General features: G+C 37.4%; 1 protein-coding gene across 2 annotated transcripts in view; it reads left to right on the top strand.

Annotated features, from left to right (window-relative positions):
* The window catches only part of LOC103479907 (guanine nucleotide binding protein (G protein), alpha activating activity polypeptide, olfactory type), a 79,963-nt gene that overhangs the window by 14,220 nt on the left and 49,972 nt on the right, over nt 1-15,771 (top strand). Inside the window, exons 1-4 of one of the 2 annotated variants that reach the window (XM_008434607.3) lie at nt 9,648-10,350; nt 10,620-10,692; nt 14,941-14,995; nt 15,144-15,263. In XM_008434607.3, coding sequence (XP_008432829.1) covers nt 10,212-10,350; nt 10,620-10,692; nt 14,941-14,995; nt 15,144-15,263 — 387 coding nt within the window. In that variant the 5' untranslated portion in view covers nt 9,648-10,211. Of the gene's footprint in view, nt 1-9,647; nt 10,351-10,619; nt 10,693-14,940; nt 14,996-15,143; nt 15,264-15,771 lie in introns of those variants that run through there. The other variant, XM_008434606.3, reaches the window with a different exon arrangement.

Here is a 15,771-nt window from a genome sequence, read left to right as displayed (position 1 = left end):
TATTTTTATTTTTTCACATCAAACATGGAAGGAGTTTGTTTTCCTTAAAATCCATTCACAAGTGTGCCTCTATTTAATTAAAATAATGCGAATTTACCTATCAGAAGCCCACAAAATCTTCCTATCTGTAAACCTTTGAATTCGAAGGAAATAACAAGCACCTGAAAAACGTGTCATTTTTCTGGCATTTAGCAAATAGAAATAATTTTGGTGACCCTGAATGACCTTAAACGGAAAAGTTTGGTGTGATTGGTTGAGAAAACTGATTCGTGTCTTTCTGGGCAGTGTATAGAAATGTTTCAACTATGAAGATTTATAGTATCATCTACCCTGGAACTGAAATGGAGGATCTTATCTATGGCATAAAAATTACATTTCAGATTTTTTTTCATACTAGACTTTTTTTTCCTCCCATTCTTTTCTAAAAAGAAAATTTTGTTGATTTGTTGATTTTTCAGGTTTTCCCACTTGCAAAGCTGTAATTTTACTGTAATTTTTATCATAGGTACTCTTCAACTGTGAGTGATGGAATCTAAAACAAAAATCCAGAAAAATACAATGTATGATTTCCTTTTTATTGTGTGAAATAAGTATTTGATACACCAGAAAAAAGAAACTTAATATTTGGTACAGAAACCTTTGTTTGCAATTACAGAGATCAGACGTTTCCTATAGTTCTTGACCAGGTTTGCACACACTGCAGCAGGGATTTTGGCCCACTCCTCCATACAGATCTCCTCCAGAGCCTTCAGGTTTCGGGGCTGTCGCTGGGCCACACGGACTTTAAGCTCCCTCCAAAGATTTTCTATTGGATTCAGGTCTGGAGACTGGCTAGGCCACTCCAGGACCTCAAGATGTTTCCTACAGAGCCACTCTTTAGTTGCCTTGGCTGTGTGTTTTGGGTCGTTATCATGCTGGAAGACCCAGCCACGACCCATCTTCAGTGCTCTTACTGAGGGAAGGAGGTTGTTGGCCAAAATCTCACGATACATGGCCAAATCCATCCTTCCTACAATATGGTGCAGTCGTCCTGTCCCTTTTGCAGAAAAGCATCCCCAAAGAATGATGTTTCCACCACCATGCTTCACGGTTGGGATGGTGTTCTTGGGGTTGTACTCATCATTCTTCTTCCTCCAAACATGACGAGTGGAGTTTAAACCAAAAAGTTATATTTTTGTCTCATTAGACCACATGACCTTCTCCCATTCCTCCCCTGGATCATTCAGATGGTCATTTGCAAACATCAGACGGGCTTTGACATGCGTTGGCTTGAGGAAGGGCACCTTGCATGTACTGCAGGATTTTAATCCTTGACGGCGTAGAGTGTTACTGATTGTTTTCTTTGAGACTGTGGTCCCAGCTCTATTCAGGTCATTGACCAGGTCATTGACCAGGTCCTGCCGTGTAGGTCTGGGCTTATTCCTCACCTTCCTCAAGATCAATGATGCTCCACGAGGTGAGATCTTGCATGGCGCCCCAGACCGAGGGAGATTTTCCGTTATTTTGTATTTTTTCCATTTTCTAATAATTGCACCAACTGTTGTTGCCTTCTCACCAAGCTGCTTGCCTAGTGTCCTGTAGCCAATCCCAGCCTTGTGCAGGTCTACAATTTTATCCCTGATGTCCTTACACAGCTCTCTGGTCTTGGGCATTGTGGAGATGCTGGAGTCTGATTGATTGAGTGTGTGGACAGGTGTCTTTTATACAGGTAACGAGTTCAAACAGGTGCAGTTAATACAGGTAATGAGTGGAGAACAGGAGGGCTTCTTAAAGAAGAACTAACATGTCTGTGAGAGCCAAAATTCTTACTGGTTGATAGATGATCAAATACTTATTTCACACAATAAAATGGAAATTAATTATTTAAAAATCATACATTGTATTTTTCTGGATTTTTGTTTTAGATTCCATCACTCACAGTTGAAGAGTGCCTATGATAAAAATTACAGTCTTCTACATGCTTTGCAAGTGGGAAAACCTGATAAATCAACAGTGTATCAAATACTTGTTCTCCCCACTGTAATGAGAAAAGAAAGCTTGGATAGCTAATTTGTTGGAGTTGTTCTAAAGATACTACTTAATTCTCCTAATATTATGATTTAATTCTTGAAATTAAAAGTAAAAACTTATAACTTGACCCTTATATCCCATCATAGAGTTGATCTGAACTCAAAGTCCGAATAAATACAAGCTAAAAAGCACACTTATCAAACAAAATGGCGGCCTTGTCCCACTCACATCACTCAACTATGAAAAACCAAGGGGGGAAAAAAAAATCCAGATTTAAAAAAAATAATTAAATCTTCAATACCCCAAAATTCGATAAAAAACAATAACAAAACAATCGCCCGACTGTATTCCTAGAGAAGTGACTTCTGCTGTTTTAGATTGGTTTCTGTGCTTTTGACAGATAACACCTGATGCAGCGTTAGATTTCGTCAACTCTTATCTCTCATAAGTCAGTTTCATCACCATCGTTGCGTTGTCACACTGGCTGCTTGTCGGACTGGAATTACTGAAAACACACCGCGGACGAGTTGGAGAATATCTGCCATGCAGCTTTTGTCTGGCGTGTTTACTGTTTTCGAGCTGCTGTCCCGGGCGGGAAGCCGCGTTTTTGGAAAAATCTTCCTCATGTACAGAAACGCGCAGCAGAGGCTTTTGGAGCCAAGTGAACTTTGCTTGTGTCTAAGTGAGTTTTATCATTGACCACAGCTGAACTTTGCTACTCAGCGAGTTCCCAGTTACTGTCACCGCTGGCAGGAGGTACTGAAACATGAGTTATTGTCATATTTATGATGCCGATAGCAGGGAGGGCAATGTGAATTGTCCTATCAGCTCAATCGGAGGGGAACCACACCACGTTCGAAGGACATCGGACCAGACCTGTTCTTCGAGTTTACTTAATGTATAATTTATGATTTTCTTTCTTCTTCTTTTTCTTTTTCAAGAGCCTCTGTTCCTGCAGGGAGTGCTTCCAGGAAAAAAAAAATTAAACAATTCTAAATTTAGCTCGGTATCGCTTGGACCGGTGCCTCGTTTATACAATGCATGCTTCAGTCACAGTCTGGGCCACAAAATAAGTGTAAAATTAAACTTGGTGTTTGGGGCCTGTGTGTTGGCGCATAATAAATGTGAATATTACCATACCTTACTTTTGCAATATCCTTAAAGCGCACTTTTGCACAGATAAGAAGTAATCAGCAGTTATTTTTAAGGTTCTTAAAAGCCGATATGTTGATAATTAACTGCAGTGACTGGAGTTAATGAAGTAAGCTCATTTCTTTTAATATAGCTCCTTTCAAGATAACACATTCACAAGGTGTTTTTACAGCACCATAACATAAACTACATGATAGTAAAATATTTCTGGAAAGATATGCATTATTATTTATTTTAAAATATATTGTAGCACATTTTTTAGCAGATTTTTTATACTTTTATATTCTTTGTTCTGTATTGGAGTTAATTTCTAAATAAATACATAAAAAATACATACATTATATAGGAAAATAACATAAAATGTACGCTAATGATTCCTTTTTTAAATAAGATTGTTTTTTAAATGTACATTTTTTATTTTTAGGTTTATTTTAACACTTTTTTGGCATACTTTTATACTGCTACTTACTTGTTTTTGTTCTGTTCTGATACGCAAAAACAAAACAAAAATGAATAAAAATGAAATTTGTTTCTGACAATGAAAATCTGAAAATGAGCTTCAAAATCTGAACATGTCGATAAAAACTGGTGGAGATAAAAATAGAAACTTAAGCAACATCTGGGGTTAATATAATAATGAAAGATTGAACTCAAACTTTGCATATAAATGCTAAAATAGATGTATTTTAATAGAAAAACTTGACATAAATGTGAAAACAGGTTGTTGTTTTTTTGAGTTTGGATATAAATCACCAAGTAAAAATACATAAAATATAAATAAACATCTAAACTATCCTTCTTTTGATGGGCAATGATTATTCATCATTCAAATAGCCTCATCACGGATGCAATGCTGCCTCTGGCCACTAGAGGGAGGTGTGGATCAGTTACTGGTTTTGACCTTCCTTTTTTTTCAAGGCGGGGAAAATGAATCTATTTTCTTTTTTTTTTTTCTTTTTTACATCAAAGTTGCAGATTGTTAATAGTGGTTTTGTAATCAACCCACTACAGGTGGATGAGGGTTTTAGGGTTAATTTGCTTGCTGGAAAACGTCACTACAAACAAATATCATTGTTATAATCACAACAACTGCTTGTTTATGTTGCTAAATTTGAATGCATATGTACTGCATAGTTAGTAGGACTTGAATGCAACAGTATAGATGTTAATTTCTGCAGCACTGGTTGAGTTTATCATGCTTTATTTATTTATCTATTTATTTAAAAAAGAATAAACTACAACAATGACAAATAAGTCAAAGGTTGTCTCAGTGTAGAGAGAAGTGATGGCTAATGAACAAACCACACCACATCTGGTGTCAGAGGAAACCACAGTGAGCTGAACGTGACACACTCACACACCTTTCATGTCGGCTTCACTAAACGGGGACTTTCACTGCAACGGTGCAGCTAAGCTTCGTTCCAGATCTGAAACTTAAAGAAGTAGGGCTGCAGCTAACGACTATTCTAGTAACTGACGATTAATCGATTGATCGGATGAAAATATTTGGGACGTTCTACAGATTTTTCATCTATACGACATTGGAAATGCTTTTAAATATGCAAATAAATAATTTATTTTATTTTTTAAATAAGAAAATTTACATTTTATTTTCTAAAGTGAAGTAACACGGCGTTCCTTTAGTTGATTTGAACTGAGTGAAGCTAAAATTATTCCACTTAAGAAGTTTTGGGTAAAACATATTTACAGAAAAAGGTGTTTTTTTTATCTTAAGTGCAAATTTAATATGCATTTTATTCCGTTTTTGCTTAATTACTGCTTTGATTATGTTGTTCTTTCAGCAAAAGCCTTTTTTGAGTCCTTATACTCCAGTTAATGATTGATCGATTACTAAATTAGCTGATGATTATTTCAGTAGTTGATTAATCACGATTAAATAAACACAAATATTGCTCAAAACACAGGTTATTTACTTGTCCTTTCAGGAAGAAGTGCTATTAAAAGTTACAATTAAGACATGCTACTCAAGCAGTAAAAAATAAATAAATGTAACTTTACAATAACAAACTGTTTTTTTTAGCTAAATCTCTTGTGCCAAACATTTCGGATGTAAACAGTTCTTGTGTTTGAAGTTTTCCTATAAAGTTTAGTAAAGGATGGAAATTGATTTCAATATTGACCTGGATAAATATGGGGAAATACATTACGAAGGGCGGAAGGGTGTTTGTATTTCCAGACTGTTTTCCCGTTTCTAAATGTTGTGTCCTTTCAATCCTTCTTTTTTTGGCATCGTTCCTTTCTTACTCCTGTCCTTCCTTCCTTTATGTCCTTCATTCTGTCTTTTTTCTTCCTTCCTTGTCATACCATCCTTCCTGCCGTCTGTTATGTTCGTCCTTCCTTCCTGACTAGATTGTTCCATCTGTCCTTCCTTCCTTTCCTTCTTTCCTTGTATTATTTCACTTTATAAATATGCAGTTGTTTATAGTTTTTTAATATATTTTCTATTACATGGGGTATATTTTATTACTGTGCTGCTGTAACAAGTAAATTTAATTCTATTCGTCCTTCCTTGCTTCCTTCCTTCCCTCTCTATACTATTTTTCTTTCCTTCCTTCCTTGTAACTTTTCTTCTTATTTTGTGTCCATTTCCTATGTCTGTTTATCCCTTCCTTCCTTTTTCATTTATATTCTTTTATTATTCTTTTCTTTCTCCCTTCAGTCCTTGTATTCTTTTATACTTTCTTCCTTGTGTCCTTTCCTTCCTCCCTCTGTCCATTCCTTGTGCCCTTTATCCTTCGTATTCTTCCTTCTTTCTTTCTTTTTTGTTGTTGTATCCTTTATACCAGGGGTGTCCAAAGTCAGTCCTCGAGGGCCGGCATCCTGCATGTTTTAGTTCTCTCCCTAGTGGTTGTAACAACCTCCTCAGCAAGTCAATGTTCTCCTTAGGCCTCTAATGAGCCATCATTTGATGCAGGTGTGTCAAACCAGGGAGAGAACTAAAACATGCAGGATGAGGGCCGACTTCGGACACCCCTGCTTTATACTCTTAATTTCTCCTTTTTTCTTTCCGTGACCTTTCTTCTTACTCCTTTGTACTACTTTCCTTCCCTCCTTTGTTGTATCCTATATACTCCCTTCTTTTCTTTCTTTCTTTCTTTCTTTCTTTCTTTCTTTCTTTCTTTCTTTCTTTCTTTCTTTCTTTCTTTCTTTCTTTCTTTCTTTCTTTCTTTCTTTCTTTCTTTCTAATCCAGATACCAGCTGCATTTTTCTACATTTCCAACGTGAGATTATCCTGCTGTAATTAAAACATGAAACTATTATTGAGCTTCAGATGTTTTCCAGAGGGTGGTGGTATAATAATTTCTGTAAGTGAGTTCTGTATTTTGAGTCGGCTCTCTGAGGGAAAAAAAAAATCCCCTTTTTATGTGTTCGGCTGCTCTATTTGTTAGTGCGGGTAAATATTTTTGAAGAAAGCAAATAAAAGTGTTGGCCTGAGCAATTATTTATTCGGATGATCTCTTCGTATTTGCTAAGGTGGGGCCTCCGCTGCGCCAGGCAGGTGTGTTCACTGTCTCTGGGTTTGGAGTAAATTTATGAGGCTGTTTTGTGTCTCGCTGCCTCAGGCTTTGCTAACATGCTGCCGCGTTCGGTGGACTTTGTATTTCACGGTGGGGTTGATTGCTGCTTTGCTGTGACGTAACACATCTAACATTTCCAGCCGTCCACGATGTGTCGCTCTTTGTGTGTGTGTGTGTGTGTGTGTGTGCTTTATGATTAAACTTTTAGGGTTTTATATATTTATTAGGCTTTTCATATAAAATCACAATTCTAAGAGAAAAGAGCAAAAAACAAACAACCAACATTCCCGCAAATACTGTCAACTACAAGGTGTGTAGCAAAAAATTTTTTTAAATTAAGACCATACAAAAACCAATGTCAACATTTATGGAACCACTTCTCAGCCAAAATTTCAAGGATTTGTTACTCCTGGACCTTTGTTGAGACTTTATTTTAATAAAATCATAAAAGATTTCCAGGTTTTATAAATATGATTCAATTTTTATGTTTTTTTTTTTTAACAAGATTTGATTTGATTGGGAGAGAATGTTTCAAATTTTAGGTTATTTAATAAAAGGTTTAGTTGAAACAGGTACAGCTTTGGTGTCAAAAATAGCAAATGTTAACTACTGGCAGACCACAAAATTCATTACATTTAAACCGCATAAATTTGTCATGTTTTTTTAGTTCTAACTGCTTAATAAACAAAATTTTTATGAAATGAGTAAATTGTTAAAGGGGATCTATTATGCACTTTCATTTGAGTCTGAGTAGCTCCTAAAAACATCCCAAGTGCTTCAGAACAAAAAAACAAACAAACTCCCAGCCGTTTTATATTAACATGTTAAAATTCCCAGCCCTGAATTTTACTGAAAATACTTGAGCATTTCAGTATTTCTTACGTCTGAAATGGAGTACTTTTGCTGCAAACTTTTGTTGAGTTGCAAGAGATGTAACCATACGATAAAGCAGGTGTAGGATATATTTTTAAACCAAGTTCAGCATTAATCTGAATTGAAATCTCTTTGAAATGTATTTATTTTGGCTTTTTGCAATAGAAAACAATAAATAGTGCAATACTTTGTTATAAAAATAACCATATAAAGGAGGGAGATAAACAGCCAGACAGACAGACTTCAACATCTCTCTGCCCAGCTTTATAACCGTAAGACCAGACAGAGATTTAAAAAGGAGTGGCAAAAGCAAAGGAGATGGATTAGTATTGCTTGCTAACAACTTATGGCGTCATCCAGGAAATGTTGCCGTGGAATATTGTTTCTGGTTTCCCCCAGAAAACTTGCTAAGCCCGGTGCTCAGGGCGCTTCGGCAGTCATCCAGCCTAACGCCGCGATTTTGAGTCAAAAAATGTTTAAAGTTGACAGGAAATGTGAAAATATCATTTGACAGTTATGCATTTTTGGAAGACTGGAAGATTGATATCTAAACACCAACTGTAAAGTCTTTAAAAAGGCAATCATAATATAAAGCAAATAAATTAACAACACCAAGCCTGGTGGCCCGCCAGGTTTTTAATACACCGAGGGAAACCCTGATATCAGTCATGATGAGACTGTCATACAACAACAGTCTTCAGTCAGAGGTGTTTTCAGATTAGTCGCAAGACTGACTGCTACCTACCTGCCTATAGCATCACCATCGACTATTTGAAGTTTCTCATATAATACAAGTTATGACAAAAATTAATTTCACTTTGGGATAAGAGTCTTTTGAGATAAGATATTTTAAAATGCTTTGTGAAATGAAATTAAAAAAATATTTCTGTTGAGGTCACCCCCTCGTCTGCTCCATCCTAAAAGGACGAGCAGATGATGAGAATATAATTTCTCAGCATTTTTGAAGGAAGTTTTACTCTGACACTCGCACGTTTCTACATCTGGTAAGGGATTTAAGGAGGTCGGCGATAATTTGAAATCAGCCATTTCACTGTAGTCCACAAGAGGAGGACATTGGAAACAATTGCCAACATGCCCAGATCTGAACATTGATGGAAATTCACCTTGAAAGCAGACCGCAAGATGCTAAAAGAAGTCTCCAAAACCCAGTAAGATGACATCGTGGGAAAGAGCCTGAACAATCAGGAAGACTGTACCAGCTTAACTTTCATGGGAAGGAACGTGAAGGAGCCACAGAGACTAAAACTGCATCAGTTGGACACCAGAACAGAGGACATCTGGCATCTAATGCAGCGCTCCATAAAGAAGTCTTAATAAAGAACGAAGTATTCAATGTTTGTCCTCATTTTTTACATGGTTTTTATAGATTTGCTTGTCTGTGTATTTGTTCTTTGTTGTAAACCAAACCCATCTTCAGTGTTTGTTGCCTAAAAGCGCAATCTTAGTTCTGTCTAGTCAAAGCCCACAGTTTGAGTTAAAGTACCAGCAACATCAAGAACCTGTTGATAATTATGGCTGTTGGACAAAAATAACATCCCATGATTGATCGATCTGTCCATCCGTCCAACATCTGATAATTTTCCATCCATCCATTGAAACAAACAACCAGTAATCCAAAATAAATCCTTCCATCCATCAGGCAACTCATCTATCTATCTATCTATCTATCTATCTATCTATCTATCTATCTATCTATCTATCTATCTATCTATCTATCTATCTATCTATCTATCTATCTATCTATCTATCATGTTTTAAATTGTCAATAACGTGATTTAAATTGTTTTAATAACGTATAATAAAGTGTACAGTCATATTCCAGTTAACCCCAGTTCTTACAGGAACTATGTCAACTGGTTATCAGTGTGGGTCAGGGCCATCTCACTAGCAGACAGAGACCCAGCCCCTCTTGTAAACAGGCGTCTGGCCTTCCACCCATTCTACCGTTTTATTTCCTTACTTTTTTTTATTATTATCATATCGGGACTGAATCTGTAACGGCTCGTCTGTTCCAACTTCACCCAGTTATAAAATGCTGTCGCCGGGCTGGTCGTTAACGTTACAGTTTAACGGAGGTTTGTTTTCTTGCCTCCACGGTCCGCGGCTACTTCCTGGTGCCACAGAGAGAGGCAGTGCTGAGTTAAAGAGACAGAAACACTGGTAGAAATTCAGACAGAAAAAAAACCACTGAGAGAGGAGAGGGGCTGGAGACGTGATAGGAACAGTTGACCGGATTCCCAGAAATTGAAATCCCCCCCCTCTCTCTCTCTGTCTCTCTCCCTCTCTCTCTTTTTTTTCTTTCTGTTCTTATTTATGTATATATTTTAAATATTTCCTCGGTGAATCGAGCGGTTGTTCTTCGTCGGCGCGGATGACGGTCTGCTGCGGCTGAAGCGGAATTGTAACGGGGGAACATATTCCTCCCTCCGACGGACGGACGGACGGAGAGAAGCCTCGCAGAGATTTATTATTATTATTATTTTCACAGCACACTCGTTGTTGGTGTGACTATTATTATTTTTTAAAACCCCATCCTCCTCGGCTGCCATTTTTTCTTCTCTTTACAACGATATTATTTTTAACGGCTCCACAAGGAAGGGTTGAGGGTGACGGAAGATGGGTTGTTTGGGCAACAGCAAGACTGAAGACCAACGCATCGACGAAAAGGCACAACGAGAAGCTAATAAAAAGATAGAAAAGCAGCTACAGAAGGAGAGACAGGCGTATAAAGCAACACACAGGCTCTTACTGCTCGGTAAGGCTCGTTTAAACGCGGTGGCTGGTGTTTAAAATGTGGACTAATCCGTTTCGTTTACCGAACACGTAGCCGTATTTCTTTGACAGCAGCAATAATATGTCATGGGGGTGGATATTGATGGAAGCTCCACAGCCGTACAATTAATAATAATAACAATTTACCCCCACGGTTGAGCATATTTACTCCCTAATATGTGGGCAGGATGTAGTCGCTTGGTGCTAAATTTGTGTTTTTATATATATATTTATATTTTTTTTCTGTCGAAGGTGCGGGAGAGTCCGGAAAAAGCACCATTGTGAAGCAGATGAGGATTCTACACGTCAACGGCTTCAACGCTGAGTGAGTGCTGCGCATTAAAAAACTGCACAGAAAATAACATTTAATGCTTTCGTTTATGGCTACTCTGCTAATGAATAACGCCGCCGAGGCCAGCACACAGCCTGCTGCCACTGCAGCGCCTGTTGGGGCCCTGTAACCACCATGCAAACCTGCTAATATCTGCCTCTTCCCCCCACTATTTCTGCTCTCTTTTTAAAAAAGGTACAGCTATAAATGTGGGGGATCTGAGTGTATCACGAAGCCTGTCAGTGAAAAAAAACAACAACAAAAAAAAACTGTTTCCTGTTTCATGCATGGGGGAAAGAAAGGTTGTGATCGACATAGGCCTATTGATGATTTGTTTTGCTGCAAGGCCTTGCATGGCATTGATCTTGGTCTGTTTTAAACAGGCCTGCAACATGTCAGTCTTTTAACTGCAAGAAAATCCTCTGCATGTGTATGGAAATTAAAGACAGGCTGCGAGGTTTAACCAAGATTAAAAAATTGTAATGATGGGGTAAATTATCTCAGCATTGTTTCTGATAATGATCAAATAATTTCACTTTCTAGAGGAGGTTTTCTGGCATAAATGTAACCAGTAAAATGGTTTTTGGTCTATTTTGCTGCTTAAACATTTGTAATCTCGAAGACTGAACCCTGTTTTTCCTTATTATCTGAATTAATTTGAACTAATGCCTGTTTTAAAGAGGCTTACAACATGTCAGAAATGTTTATCTATAAGAAAATCCTCGTTATTTGTAAATTAATTACATGTATATGCCAAAGCAAGTCAGTATCTGTTATTGACATTCAAATCCAGTAATAATAATATCCTAATTACTATTCTTTTTAGATCATAATTGAATCGTTGCTTATGATAATAAGCAAAACTGTCTAAATGCTAGGAAGTATTATTTAATAGGCTGTCCCTCCTCAGGATAAATCTTTCTATTGAGATTTAACTGCAAAAATAATGCCACTATCACTGAGTTTTACCTGCTTATAAGTTAAATCATAGCTTGTGCTTTAATCACATAATACTTTAAACTATGTTAGAATAAAATTTTAGGTCTGGTTTTTCTTCTTGAAGACCTTTAACCTCTTAGCATGAATCCCATTTCACCTCTTTCCCCTCTCTGTCTCGATTGATCTCAGCTCAGACCTGCAAGACTTCAGAGTATTTTAACTGCAGGAATGAATGTAGGAATTAAAATGTGTTTTTTCAAGAGGAGGCAGGATTTTACAATATAAACAATTTAAATGCAATACTAAGAGTACCTTTTTATTGCAGATTTATGCCTATCTGGGCTTAATTATATTTGCACTTGCAGGTTATAGTTAAATTAAGTGATACTGCAACAAGAAATGTTGTCCCTGTGTTCAATTTACTCAAGACTTTTAGTTCAAAATCTTACCTGTAATCTGTTAAACTTTACCTCATTTAGCTCGTATGTTAAGGTGAAAGAAGATGTGAACAACTGATTACTGATTGTTGTTCAGGGCTTGATCAGCTCAATTGCTCCAACTGTATATTATAAAATAAACTGAGTAGGATTTTTAATGGCTGTTGGTACCAAACGTTATTGCAGCTTAATAAAATGCAACATGGCGTACTAACGTTTAGAAAGACAATGCAATCTTACAAAATGAGATTGTGGTAACTAAGAGTACCTCCAACAGACTGAATATTTTATAGCCTAGCAAAGTGTGAAATCTTTAAATGACAACAAACAGTTCAAACTGCAGTGCTATTAATGTAATTCCCCTTACTTAGAAGTGAGTGTATCGTTAAAGCCTCTACATATCGTATCAGTTTCTTTTTCCAGCATGAGCTGACACTGGTGCACACACAGTGGTGCTAACGTAGCTTAGCGGCAGTGGTTAGCCTAAAAATAAATGCCAGATTTTCAAAATAGAAGCAGGGTATTCTGATTTGTGTGCATGAATAAGAACGTTAGCATTTTTGAAGCCCTTTAAAACAGATTGTTTTTCACAGGGACAGCTAAAAGTGTAGAGCTACAAGTACTTGCAAGTCTGCTTACAAATGTAGCTATTTCCTTATTTTACGTATTTGTAACGATACAATCTCTCCTGTAATGTTTGTTTCTGTAAATAATGCATGATAATGTCAGCTACAGGATGGATAAAACTTTAATATGCCAAATGTTTAAATGCTACTGCTGTAGCTAACGATTGTTTTAGTAATTCTTCTGACGATTAACCGGGCAAGAAAATGGACACATTCTGCAGATTTTTCATTTGACCACTTAAGCCTTCTTTATACAATGTTAGGAAAACATTAGAATATGAAAATAAACAAATAATATAGCAATAACATAGCTTTCCTTTAGAGGATTTGAACCAGGCGGAGCTAAGATTGCCAATTGAAGACTTTTGGTTTACAGACAAAGTTGTTTTTTCTTACCTTACATGCAAAATATTGGCTTAATCATTACTCTGACTGTGTTGGTCATACACAAAATTTCCTTTGTTTCTCGTCTGTATAACGATTAATCGATTTCTAAATTAGTTGATAATTAATTCTATTAATCACAATTAATCCGATTAATCGTTTCAGCCCTTCTACATACAAGAAATCATAGAAAAATCAGCTTCTTAAAGGGGTTGCCTACTCTTATTAGAGGAGTATTTTAAGAGCAACATGCCAAAAATACACTGAGGGGTCACCCCAGCTGGTTTGTTGGATTGATTTTGATGTCCAGGAGATGAAAGAAAGAAGCTGCTTTCATGTGTTTGAGTAGTTAAAGAAACAGCAAGATAGCAGCTTAGAAAAGAAAAGAAAACAAAATAAAAATCATAATTTGGTTGTAAACATGCGGAAATGAAAAGTGTTTTGTGATTTATGTCGACTCTGTTTTGTATAGTGTGAGCGTACCGGGATCAGGGGTGCACTCTATTGTCAGGACAGGATTACTTTTGCTGTTTTATGGAAAACCTGTGAAAAGAGATTCTTCCTAAATATAAGAATCACTTTTGAATAGATAGAACAGATGCTAAATATTCAACATGGATCCAAATGGCATTTTCACCATAAATGACCTCCACAGAGCTCATTGCAACCCACCAAAAAGTATTTGTACTTTTAGACTTTAAAATCTGGGAAGAGTAAATTTTATAATAAAATGGTGGAAAAGTGAAACATGGCCGCCCGATTCGCAGGATGCACCAGCGATTATTCAGGCTGGTCATTCTGGTAGGAATGGATAATGATCCATTGATTCAACAGGTCTTGGAAGTGAAGCTACTTCCGGTATAAGCCCCAATCATGTAATATACATGTAAATTTTACTCCGAGACGTACAAGGAAGTAAACTTTTTAGCTAAACTTTAATAAATGGTTTGTGTTTGTGCATAAAGTATTTTTAACCAAAAACAGACACTCAGATAGACATTTCTGATCATGGATTGTATGATTATTTGTCTTTCCTTTGTTAGAACATATAATAACGATCATCTTGTCGCAGTTTTTTATGTTTTTAAGCTGCTTGTAGAGTCCTGCAGCACATGCCTGACCCGTGTAGTTTTGGGCTAAAGGAGGAACATTGTTGGCCATTTTTACCGTGATTTTGAAGGCAACCAGAAGGTCTGTGGACCAACTTGTGGGTCGATGTCCAAAATCTAAACGCATTGAGCGAATGAAGCGCAGAATAAAAAGACTGAAAACCGTTTCCTGGTTTTAGTGTTCGGCCCATAAACCTTCCATCCTGATATGTGTCCTTCCTGCTTATCTTTCTTCCGTGTGTCTTTGCTTCCAAACTGTAATTTTTATCTTTCCTCTCGTATTTTTCCTTCCTTGTGTCTTTCCTTAATTTAATCCTTTCTGGTGTCCTTCTGTACCTCCTTTCTTCCTTCCTTACTTTCTGTCATCTTTCTTTTCTTAATTGTCTAACTTTCTTTATTCCTTGTATCTGGTTTTTCCTTCCTTCCTTCCTTCCTTCCTTCCTTCCTTCCTTCCTTCCTTCCTTCCTTCCTTCCTTCCTTCCTTCCTTCCTTCCTTCCTTCCTTCCTTCCTCCCTTCCTTCCTCCCTCCCTCCCTCCCTCCCTCCCTCCCTCCCTCCTAAAACCATCTTGATACATTTCTTAGCTACATTTAGCATTTACATTTAAATCAAAGTGATAAAAGGAGTTTCAGTCTGTGACCGTCTGAAGCCTTATAAAAACGGTGTAGGATCGCTCTGTGTGTTTTTATTTTTTTATTTCATATTTTTGGTCTTCACTTCCTTATCAGTGTGTTTTGTCTCCATGCAGAGAAAAGAAACAGAAAATACAGGACATTCGGAAAAACGTGAAGGATGCCATAGTGGTGAGTTTCCCTCTGAGTGTTTGTTGTTGCATCCCATTTTACTGATTATTATACCGGCTTTTTAGCATCCCCCCCCTCCTCCTCCTCCTGTATTCATCCTACTTAGTGCCTTTTCTGTTTTTTTTTGTCTCCCATTTCTGGTTTATAGACTATAGTGTCTGCGATGAGCACTTTAATACCCCCAGTCCCAATAGCCAACCCAGAGAACCAGTTTAGGATCGAATACATCAAAAGCATAGCACCACTCTCAGACTTTGACTATCCACAGGTAAGTGCCTTCTCTTTTTAAAACTTCCTGTGGATGTGTTTTTGCTTGTGTGCTGAGTATGCGTGTGTTTTTAATCTTTCCCCCCCCCAGCGCGTGCTTACGTGGGCGTTAGATGGCATGTGATATAATGGGTTTGGTGTTTCAGCGGCGAGGTACGTCGGACAGCGGCGATGCGGGAGATAAAACTCAGGGCGCTTTTAGCTGGAAATTTGCTGCTTCCTTCCTCCCTTCACAACTTTCTAAAGAAGCCGTTTACCTTGAAGCGGATGAGAACGGGAGCCTGCCGGGCGGCTCGGTTCCCTGTTAACCGTGTGGATTTGAATGCAGGAGTCGGGAGCACACGGGATTCTTCTGTGTGTGTGATCAGCCATTCAATAGCACAAGGTCATGTGTTGGAAATGTAGATAATGTTTTACATAATCCTGAAAGTGTTCCTTGTTTGACACTGGCCGCGCAGCCACAGAGCAGGAGTGACGAATTGATAAAGAGCTATAGATAGATTTTTACT

This window comes from Poecilia reticulata, chromosome 17, assembly GCF_904066995.2.
Source record: "Poecilia reticulata chromosome 17, P_reticulata-male-v2, whole genome shotgun sequence".
Classification (NCBI taxonomy): domain Eukaryota; kingdom Metazoa; phylum Chordata; class Actinopteri; order Cyprinodontiformes; family Poeciliidae; genus Poecilia; species Poecilia reticulata.
This window is presented reverse-complemented; position numbering and strand designations above follow the sequence as displayed.